The 10,014-nt window shown below is 64.7% G+C and overlaps 3 protein-coding genes across 6 annotated transcripts in view; all 3 read right to left on the bottom strand.

Moving 5' to 3' along the window:
* DHH (desert hedgehog signaling molecule) overlaps positions 1-617 on the bottom strand; it is a 7,125-nt gene extending 6,508 nt beyond the window's left edge. The window contains exon 1 of the mRNA XM_041472588.1: positions 598-617. The gene's annotated coding sequence lies outside the window, so the exon portion shown is untranslated. The remainder of the gene's footprint in view (positions 1-597) is intronic.
* Positions 618-1,841: 1,224 nt separating this feature from the next.
* Positions 1,842-7,450, bottom strand: LMBR1L (limb development membrane protein 1 like). Of its 4 annotated transcripts, none has more exons than XM_041472584.1 (17): positions 7,230-7,450; positions 5,665-5,749; positions 5,342-5,378; positions 5,059-5,198; positions 4,860-4,963; positions 4,664-4,790; positions 4,496-4,564; positions 4,275-4,339; positions 4,063-4,138; positions 3,868-3,954; positions 3,577-3,653; positions 3,417-3,494; positions 3,251-3,324; positions 3,056-3,146; positions 2,803-2,869; positions 2,552-2,713; positions 2,277-2,472 (listed from the first exon to the last, which is right to left on the bottom strand). In XM_041472584.1, exons 1-17 carry the CDS (start codon positions 7,299-7,301, stop codon positions 2,414-2,416), a joined length of 1,470 nt encoding a protein of 489 aa, XP_041328518.1. In that variant the 5' UTR covers positions 7,302-7,450; the 3' UTR covers positions 2,277-2,413. The 4 variants fall into 4 exon arrangements, with proteins under 4 accessions (XP_041328515.1, XP_041328516.1, XP_041328518.1 ...); XM_041472585.1 differs by having other exon boundaries at positions 3,868-3,951; XM_041472581.1 differs by having other exon boundaries at positions 1,842-2,713.
* A 1,173-nt stretch (positions 7,451-8,623) lies between these two features.
* Positions 8,624-9,316, bottom strand: LOC121356302 (tubulin alpha-1C chain-like). The gene has a single exon (XM_041472543.1). It carries the CDS (start codon positions 9,200-9,202, stop codon positions 8,624-8,626), a length of 579 nt encoding a protein of 192 aa, XP_041328477.1. The 5' UTR covers positions 9,203-9,316.
* Between the last annotated feature and the right edge of the window lie 698 nt (positions 9,317-10,014).

The following is a 10,014-nucleotide window of genomic DNA, read 5'->3' as shown; positions in this document are numbered from 1 at the left end:
TGCCGCCACCCACTCGGAGCGCCGCCGGTTGCGCGCCCACGGTATCAGCACCCCCTCGCCTGCACCCCGGTCCCGGGAAGTCCCCGACACAGCCCCAGCCTTAGGGAAAGCCCTCGCAGAACGGCGTCCCAGCAGCGGGCACCGGCACGCAGCTCCGGGCACTGCCCTGGCACTGGCACTGGGCACCCGGTTCCTAAGGCTGCGCCGGGACCGGCACCGGGATCTCAGTCTTGCTCCCCCTTCCCGTCTAAACCCCTCGCTCTGGTGCCGCCTCCTCTCCACGGTCCCTGCACTGCACTCCGGTACCGAAACCCCCCCTTATCCCATCCGAATGCCGCGGTTCTGGTCCTGGGACCTCTCCTGTCACCGCCTGTTGGGACCGGGGACCCCCTCTCCCAGTCCCGGTCCTTCTCCTCCTCCCGCTGCCCCTTGCACCGGGGACCCTCGTTATTCTAAGGCTGTGCCGCCGCTGTCCGCACCTGCTCCGTCCCCTTGGCACAGCCCCGCTCCCGTGACCCGCTCTCTGGCACTACCCCGGTCCCTCTGTTCGGTCCGACCCACGGTCCCGGTCCCCGTTCCTGGCCCAGCCCCCGGTACCGGCTGCCTTGGGTGCTGCTCGGCACCGTGCGCCGCCCTCAGCCGCCCGCTCCCGTGACCCGCTCTCTGGCACTACCCCGGTCCCTCTGTTCGGTCCGACCCACGGTCCCGGTCCCCGTTCCTGGCCCAGCCCCCGGTACCGGCTGCCTTGGGTGCTGCTCGGCACCGTGCGCCGCCCTCAGCCGCCCCGGCCGGGCTGCCCCCACCGCGGCCGCTCGGCTCCGGAGCTGGGCAGCCCCGTCGGGCCCCGCCTCGGAGCCGGCCCCCGGCAGCGGCGGCAGCGGCGGCCACATCCCCCGGGGCCGCCCCCGCCGGGCTGCCCTGCCCCGGCCGGCCCCGCCGCGCCCCGGGACCGGGACACCCCCGGAGCGGCACCGGGCTCCGCCAGGGGTCCAGGTACCGCCGAGGATGGGGCTGGGCTGCTCCGGGACTGGCACCGGACTCCGGGGCTGGCACCGGGCTCCAACAGTGCCTCCAGGAGCGGGGCGCCCCCGGGACCGGGACCGGGACCGTGTCCCGGACGCAGCATCCCAGGGCTCCCGGCAAAGCACCCAAAGGCACTGCGGGCCCCGGCGAGGGCAGGAGGCAGCAGCGGGGTGCTGGAAGGTTGGGAGTGGGTCGAGAGGGGGGTCCCGGCCCCCCCACAGCTTCCCCGCAGCCCCGGTGCCAGCCCGGGGTGACTGGGAGGGGAGCAGGTCGCGGGGAAATCGCGGGCACCGATGGCCTCATTTCCTGCAATATAAACCAGGTTTCCTGTGCTTCCTGCTCGGCCCCAGCCGCGGGAGGGGGCGAGGGGGGGCCTGGGCCCCCCACCCCCGCCATGGAGGGGCGGGGGGCGGCCTGGCTCGGCCCCAGCCGGGGCAGGATGGGTGGGGGGCCGGTTCCCGGGGCAGTTTCCGCTCCGGCTGCACGACCCCCCGTGCCAGGAGGTGAAGCCTCTGCTTTGCCCCTCACGTGGGGGAGCTCAGCCCATAGCCCGAAGCCTCCCGGAGCCCCCCAACACCCCCGGGGTCCCTCAGCCCAGCCCGGGCAGCGGGCAGGGAGCTGCCCTTGCCTGGAAGAAGCTCGTTAACCCCAACCAGGAAGAGCGTTAATTATGGCCCCATAGGGGCCATAAGGAGGGGCAGGACTGTGACCCCCCCTCAAGGCAGGGACACCCCGCCCCTGCCCCCTTCCTACTCGGCCCTGCCCTCGGGAGGAATCAAAACCCCCAGATTCAAGTATTTTTATATAAAAACCAGTCACTATTTATTTCTCCAAACAAGTTCTGTTGTAACAGAGACCTGACATACTCATCACATCAAGCAGCTGGAGAGGGGGGCTGTCCCCTGAACCCCAGGCCTCCCTATTAGGGACCCCAAAGACCTCAGGGGTGGGCAGGGGACAACCAGTGTCCCCCTACAGCCCCACAGTGACAGAGGGGTGGAGTGTGGAGTGGCTCTGGACACAGGACCCCCTTCCACAGTGTCAGGACAGGTGGGGCAGCATTTAAAACTCAGCCAGACCCCAGGGAGCAGCCAGGGGAGGTCGGGCCTGGCCATTGTTGCACGAGGTATGTAAATGGGGGTGGGGGGGCTGCAGCCAGCACAGCCTCGGGGGGACCCCGCTCCCCTTGGGGATGTGGCTCAAGGCCAAGGCTCAGTAGCACAACAGCTGAGACAGAGCAGGGGGGGCAACCCCCAAAGGTGTCTCAGCTTTCCCTGAGGGGCTCTGATGTCCCTGAGGCACCAGGAGCTATCAGGGCCAGCTCTGTGGCTGGCAGCCACCCTGGTGGCCACCAGAGTGAGAGGGGGGACACGTCCCTGTCCCCCCAGCCCTAGCAGGGCTTGCTGCGGGTCCGGCAGCGCGTCACAGGCAGCGGCAGCTTGTGCAGACCTGGATACAGGGAGAGTGTGAGAGCCAGGCTGGGGGGCATGGGACACCCCAGCAGCCATCCCCGTGTCCCTGTCCTCACCAAAGGCACGGATGAGCTCGGCCTGGACTGCCCAGGAGACCCTTTTGACCAGGCACAGCGTGGTGAGCCCAGCAAAGCCCATGTTGTAGAGGAAGACGATGTAGAAGTTCCCCAACCAGTTGAAGCGGCCAAAATCCCCCAGGAGGTCAAAACGGGTGATCCCTGCACAGGGTGAGGTACATTGGTCAGGGCACCCCAAATCTGGGGCCATTCCCATCCAGGCATCACCCTGATCCCTCTGGGAGGCTCACCCAGTGTCCTGGAGAAGACGGGCAGTGCTGAGCTGAGCACCAGCAAGGAGACACAGTTCCCGATGATCTGGGGAGGAGGAGGAGGTTTGGGGGGGCATTGCTGCTGCAGGGAACCCCCAGACTGACAGGGAACCACTGGGGGGTCCTGCCTGGCACTGTCCTCCCACGTGGGGACTGCACAGGGACACACACTGTGGGGAACAGGGTATTGCACCCCCACAGGAGCCCCCCAGCCCCATCCTGTTGCTCCCACCTTGGTGAGGGGGGTGTCCTGCCGCTCCGGCAGCAGCCGAGTGAACAGGGGGGAGCTGTAGAAGCCCACGACAGAGGAGAGCATTAGGTAGCTGCAAGGAGTGTTAAGAAGGAAAACAGAATGGGCTGGCGCTGGGAACAGTGTTGGGGACACAGGGGACGTCACTGGGGACACAAGTGCCCGCCTGAAGGATACAAAATGAGGACAACCTGCAGTGCAGCTCCAAAGGAACCGAAGATGGAGAAGGAAACCTGGCCCAGGGAGGCATCCTGCAGGAAGAGGAGGGAGCAGGTTGGGGAGGAATGTCCCCAGAGCAGTCAGGGATGTGACCCTGAGCTGTCCCATGCCCCCAGCTGGGTACCTGGATGCCGCGTGGCATCGCGGCATCGTCCAGCAGCAGCTCCAGGACGTGGAAGCAGACGATGAGCACAGAGATGCCCTGGGAGGAGCAGGCAGGGAGTGAGGGCAGTGGTGAGGATGGGGACAACCCCCAGCTCCCCTGGGAGCCCAGGGCCACTCACTGTCAGTGCCAGGAGGCCCAGCATGGCCAGGGGGTAGCCCAGGTTCCTCTGCCAGGGCGATGCTCGGTGCCGCAGCTCTGTGGGGAGGATGTGCCCAGTGAGAGGGGAGCACAGCTCCCACCCCAGGGCAGGAGGTTGAGGGGGCCCCGAAGTGCCAAGGTTGGGGGGTAACAACCCCCAGCCCATCTCCCAGCCACCCTCCCTCCACAGAGCATGGACTGCCAGGGACCAGTGCTCCCAGTGCCAGGCTGGAGGGCACCCAGTGTCCCCTCCCCCTGCCAGGCTCCTCACCCAGCTTCCTCCTCTTGCTCCGGATGGCAAAGAATTGCTCCCGCAGCATCTCCATGTCCAGATTCAGCCAGCAGGAAGCTTTGCCTGCTTGGGAGAGACCCAAGGGGCTCAGGGGGGGATGAGAGCTCCTGTGTGGTTGGGTAGAGGGGCCCCCAATCCACCCCGTGCTCCCCTTTGCCAAGCAGCAGCACCCACCAGAGCGGATCCTGTGGGACACAGCGGCTTCCTCAAACCTCGTGCAGCTCAGCTGCTCATCCAGGTCTTCCAGGAGCTGGGGGAGGATGAGGAGCCTGTGAGTGGCTGCTGGGGTGTGTGAATGGCTCCCCGTGCCCATGGTGGGTGACCAGACAGCCCTGGGGGCACTCACTCCCAAATCTGGGCAGAGGGATTGTGGGGTGATGCCTTACCCGGGGTTTCACCAGCAGCTTCCCAGTGACAGTGAACATGGTGGAGAGGCCAAAGGGGGTGCACACTGTGGTGGGAGGAGAGGCTGAACAGGAGGTGCTCCACCATCCTACCCCTCCCCACACCCTCAGAAGGATCCTGGAGGCTTCAGCCATGAGTCATGGCCCCTCCAGACCCCATTTGGATGGAGCACCAGCAGGGCCTCGTGGGGGGCACAACTTACACAGCAGCAGCAGGACACCAAAAAGCGAGATGCAGGAGTAGAGGTAGGGCAGATAATATTCCCAGAGATCTGCAGAGACAGCAGGATCAGGCCAGTGGCGCCAGAGATCCTTCGTTCCACTCAGTGCCAGGGTCTGATCCTGGAGCAGGCAGAGCCCAGCTCACCCACCGTAGAGTGACTGGCGACTGGCAGCATCGTTGCCCACGATGGCAGAGGCCACCCAGACCATGCCCAGCACCAGCAGCGTCAGCAGCAGCAGCACCACCGACGTCTCATACACCCTGGCCATGATGCCCTGCAGGAGCTGGGTTAGCAGGGAGTCACAGAGAAGGGGGACAGAGGGGACAAGTGAAGGATCACCCACCTTCTTGGATCCTGCAAACCCCTCTGACTCGGTGAAGAAGTAGGCAAAGGGCATGAGGAAGACCAGGGACATATTGGAGAAGAGGAAAACCAAATTCCAGAGGCCTGGAAGAGGGGGAATGGCATGGGGTGAGCTCCCAGGCAGGGCAACCCTGACCCACAGATTTTGGGGACACTCCAGGGTCACCCTGTGCACCCACCATGAATGAGGGACCCATTGAGCCACTGGATGTAGTAGTTCTGGGGGAAGGAGAGCAGCACCTCGTTGCTGATGATGGAGAAGGGCAGGAGGAGGACAGCACCCAGTGCCACAGCCAGGGTGAAGGTACAGAGCCCCAGCCTGCCACAGGCACAAGCAGGGTCAGGGTTCCTCTGGGTGTCACAGCCCAGCTCTGCCCCCCAGCATCACCAGCACCCACAGGACATGGTGTTCTGGCTGAGGAAGAGGCCGAGTACCAGGGAAGGGGACAAGCAGGAACTTACGCAATCCTGTTGACAGCAGCATCCTCGTCATCGTGAACTGTGGGGACAAAATCCCAAACCAAAGGACTGGGGGAGCTACGGCTGCCCAGAGCATCGCTGCCTCCCCCTGCCCAAGTTCTCCCCACTCCAAATCCTACAGAAATCCTCCCAGGGAATTCTGGCTTTGTTCCCACCTAGGTCAGCAATTGGTGTCAGGGCAATCAGGCTGTGGTGGGACTGGGGCTGCTGAGGGAGGTAAAAGCAATGGAGGAAGAGGAAGAACCCTGGGGAGGCTGAATGTGGCTTCAAGGGCTGCCTGGCTCTGGCAGCTCCCACTCTCTTACCTGCTGTGAAATCCGTGTGCTTCTTAAAGTGGGTTATGATGAAGTGGCAGAGGATGTAGAGGCTGGCGAAGAGCAGGGCACAGATCTGTGGGCAGAGGAGTGTGGGCATGCCCTGAGGGCAGCTCCCCTACCCCAGCTCCTTCCCCAGTGATGCTGCCAGCCCTGGGGCTTGTCAGCTCCACCCTATTTGTTTTTCCACTCCTGGCCCTGGTTACACCCCACTCGTGTGCTCAGACCTATCTGTTCAATGGGGACTGCACCCAGCGTTCACACATGGGTGCCCACAAACTGGCACAGCACCCAGGCTGGGGGGAGGGGGCTGAGACCCCACCCAAGAAGATCTGGATCAGCCTGTGCTGGCAAATCTGTGACCCCGTGGGACATCCCTGAACTATCCGATCCCACAGCCCTGGCCTTGCTGGCAGAGCCACGAGAACAGCCTTGAATCAGGCGCCAAGGACATCTGCGGTGTCCCTGCTGCCCCCGCTGGAACAGCGCAGGCGATGTTCAGGGAACACGGCGACCTTTCATCCCTCTGGTACGCGTCAGGATGAGGAAAGGTCGCCTGGATCCTCCACCTTGGCACAGGTGCAGTGGGGAGCAGCGGTGGCACCTCCCTTCTGCCTGCCTGGGGGTGCTCTGAGTTCTGCCTGAGGGTGCCCAGGGTCTGCCCGTGGCGGAGCAGGGAGCCCCCAGAGCTGGCCCAGAAGGGCAGTACCCAGCAGGTCCTTCTGCTGATGCTCCCACCCGGTGAAGGGTCTCTGGCCACAGTTCCCTCCTGCCATGGGCTGTACCCCACAGACCAATGCTCTGCCTGGTGGGGGGACCCCCAACTCCTCCTGTACTCAGTGAAATTTGGCTAAATACGTTTTGTGTGCCAAGCCAGGGGCTCCTGGCTGGGATGCAGCTCCCTGGAATGGAGGTCTGGGGAGCTCCAGGGCAGAGCTGCCAGGCTTTGGCCACCAGCTCCTCCCTGTAGGCACCGAATGTGGCTGTGGCAAGGTAGCCTTGGCACTGCCAGTCACAGCCCACTTGGCTGCCGTGCCAAGGCCTTTAGGAGATGCCAGGACTGGGACATCCATATCATCCCCATCCCTGAGCCTGTGGCAGCAGGAGCAGAGGAGCAAACCCAGCTGTGTCCCTCTGCGGTACCCGAGGTTTAGGGAGCTCTGTAGGGTCCTGCTGACCCCGAGCTGCTGGCCTGGGGACAAGGACCGAGCCAGGAGCCTGGCATGGGGCTGGCCCGGCTCTGACACCAGCACAGCCCAGCACTGCCAGCCCTCCCAGCACGACGGGAGCGCAGCTGGGACTGCTGGAGCCGGCAGAGGGGTCGCGGCAGGGGCTCGGCAGGGTCCAGCCCTGGGTCCCCGCTATCTGCTGGGCACACGCAGCCCCGGCGGCCCTGGCCCCGATAAGCACGGGGCGTGGAGCCCTGCCACAGCCGGGCCGTGGAGCTGCCACCGGCGATCCCGACGGTCCCACGGAGAGCTGCGAGCTCCCAGCCGCCCTCCCAACTCTCCCCGCCACACCGAGCCCCTTCCCCGCCCGCCAACCCCGGCACTCACGATGCACTCGCGGACCCTCTCGTGGAAGAGCTGCTCCCGCACGGCCAGCGCGTCCTGCTCCACAGGGGCCATTCTGCGGCCAGCATGGCAGGGCCGGGCAGGGCTGCCACGGGCAGGGGCAGGACGCCGAGGCCGGTACCGCCACGCCGGTCCAGCCGCTCCGGTACCGCCGGGAATCGCCGCTCTGAGCCCGCCGGGTCCGGCCCAGCGCCGCCGTGGGTGGCCCCGCCCCTCCCGTGGCCCCGCCCCCCTCTCCGTTACAAAGTATCCGCGCCCCCACGGCCCGAAAGAGCCCGGCAGGCCCCGCCCCCTGCCGCCCATTGGCTCCGGGGCTTGAATGAGGCGAAGCTCATTGGTGAAAGCGCGGCGTGCCGCGCGCTGATAGGCTGAGCCCGCCCGCCGCTCCCACGGGTCCGCGGCCCCAGCGCAGCCCCCCGGGATTAGGAGCAGGGATGGAGCTAATCCCGGAGCGCGGCTAATCCCGGGAGCGGTAATCACCGCGGGGGGCTGGGCTGGGCTCCCGAGAGCTGGGGGCACCCGGCAGGGCACGGCCCCCCTCCCGGATGCACCCACTGTGCTCAGCTTTGGTGGTCCCATCCTGCTCCCCCATCTAGGAGCTGAGACCCTGCACCAGTTGGTGCCCTTCACCCTACACACCCCACAGAGCCAGGAATTGGGGTTCCTCAGGATTATTGCTGGCCCCACTATTCCCAATCTCCTCCTTCCTGGCTCCGATGTGGACAGGGACACCCCCATAGCCCAGGGAACAGCTCCAGTGCAGAGTGCGCTCAGCTCCGAGGGTCCCATCCTGCCCCTCCTGCGAGCTGCTACCCTGCCCTCGGGGGGATGAAGGGATCTCACAGGGGCTCAAGCTCAGCACCCCCAAACCCCAGTTGTGCCCTAGTGCGACCCCAACGAGTGGCTGAGTTTCTCTGGGGCCACCCAGGATCCGAGGATGGAGCCATGGGGTGACATCCGTGTTTGGGAACAGACTGCAGCCACCTGTGGGCAGCCTCTGGGGGTCCCACCACCCCGCAGCTGCCACCATCTGCTCCCAAATGGCGCCCAGGGAGGACATTTTCCAGCCGGGCAGCCTGGGCAGGGCGAGGTCGGGAGGAGGAGGAGGAGGAAGAGGAAGCTCAGAGCGCAGCAGCGGGGCCGGGACTGCACCAGCTGACCCGAAACCGCGGGGATGGGCCGATGGCGTCACCCCCGGGGGGTCGCGCACATTCCCGGCCGCTCCCTGCCCCGCGCCACCTGCTCCGCGCATTCCCCGGCGCCCGGGGTTTAGGGGGGATCCGGAGCGGAGAGCGACCCCCCATGAGCCCCGCCAGGAGCCATGGAGCGGGACCAGCCCAGGGGCTCGGGTGGGGAGAAAACAGGGAATTTCGTGCTTAGGGTGGGGGGGTGAGGTTGGGGGGGCGGTCCAGGGCTGGATTTTTAGGGGGGGGAGGGTGAGTATGCGGTTGGGGGGGCGGGGCTGTGCAGCACGCCATGTACTTGCCGTGGCGAGGGTCACACTTGACCATCTGGTTGGCCGGCTCGAAGCAGGCGTTGGTGATCTCGGCCACCGTCAGCTGCTCGTGATAAGCCTTCTCAGCAGAGATGACCGGGGCGTAGGTGGCCAGCGGGAAGTGGATGCGGGGGTAGGGCACCAGGTTGGTCTGGAATTCTGTCAGGTCGACGTTCAGGGCTCCGTCAAAGCGCAGCGAGGCCGTGATGGACGACACGATCTGGCTGATGAGGCGGTTCAGGTTGGTGTAGGTGGGACGCTCGATGTCCAGGTTGCGGCGACAGATGTCGTAGATGGCCTCGTTGTCCACCATGAAGGCACAGTCGGAGTGCTCCAGGGTGGTGTGGGTGGTGAGGATGGAGTTGTAGGGCTCCACCACGGCCGTGGACACCTGCGGGGCCGGATAGATGGAGAACTCCAGCTTGGACTTCTTGCCGTAGTCGACAGAGAGCCGCTCCATGAGCAGGGAGGTGAAGCCAGAGCCGGTGCCACCGCCAAAGCTGTGGAACACCAGGAAGCCCTGCAGCCCTGTGCACTGGTCAGCCTGCGAGGTGGGAAGGGGAAAACAAGAGCAAACTGTCAGGAATTCTGAACTTCAGCTGCTACTGAAGTTGCTGAGTTGCCCAGGAAGACACATATGTCCTCCAAATATCTCAAATTTTGGGGGCACCTCTGTCCATTCCACTTCCATCCACAGCACCCTGCAATTCAGCATGACCTGACCTCAGGAGAAGGGACCCCTAACTGCCCCTTCCCTTCAGCTGCTTCCTCCTATGACCCCAGCAATCTGCTTGAGGGAAGGGGCAATCCACTAGAGCTGCCCCAGCAAGAGTTAAATACTCAGTACAGCTGCTCATAAGCAGTTGGTCAAGCAGGATCAGCATCCAGATCAAGGAGAAACCTCACATGACCTTAAAAAAGGGATGAAATAAGGTTTTCCCAGGGACAGAAATGACACAGTATCCAACAAGCTGTATCACACCCCTGGAATATGCCATGCTCAGGGTTCACACCCTGTGCTGGTGGGGTTGCAGAGCCCTGAGAAAAGGGATTCAGGTGAAGGGGAAGGGAAGGGGCTGATCCTGATCAGTCAGAGGATCCAGACCCCATAGGGAGCCAGGATGTGCGGCAGGCTGACACATGACCCACAACAAATCCATCCAGATCCTGGAGGCACAACAGGGGTCATGCAGGTCCCACCAGGAAGGTAGGAGGTCTCTCCTTGCACAACCCCACTCTCTGCCCCAAAGCACTGATGGGCTGAGGAGGACT

The sequence above is a fragment of the Pyrgilauda ruficollis genome, unplaced genomic scaffold (assembly GCF_017590135.1).
Source record: "Pyrgilauda ruficollis isolate IOZ18807 unplaced genomic scaffold, ASM1759013v1 scaffold293, whole genome shotgun sequence".
In the NCBI taxonomy this organism is placed as follows: Eukaryota; Metazoa; Chordata; class Aves; order Passeriformes; family Passeridae; genus Pyrgilauda; species Pyrgilauda ruficollis.
This window is presented reverse-complemented; position numbering and strand designations above follow the sequence as displayed.

Coding starts and splice junctions, on each gene's coding strand:
- LMBR1L (XM_041472581.1), bottom strand. CDS start 7,301: ATGGCCCCTGTGGAGCAGGACGCGCTGGCCGTGCGGGAGCAGCTCTTC. Junction 3,325..3,416: donor CGATGCCACGCGGCATCCAG/GTACCCAGCTGG, acceptor CTCTTCCTGCAG/GATGCCTCCCTGGGCCAGGT. Junction 2,870..3,055: donor AGGACACCCCCCTCACCAAG/GTGGGAGCAACA, acceptor CCTCCTCCCCAG/ATCATCGGGAACTGTGTCTC.
- LOC121356302 (XM_041472543.1), bottom strand. CDS start 9,202: ATGGAGCGGCTCTCTGTCGACTACGGCAAGAAGTCCAAGCTGGAGTTC.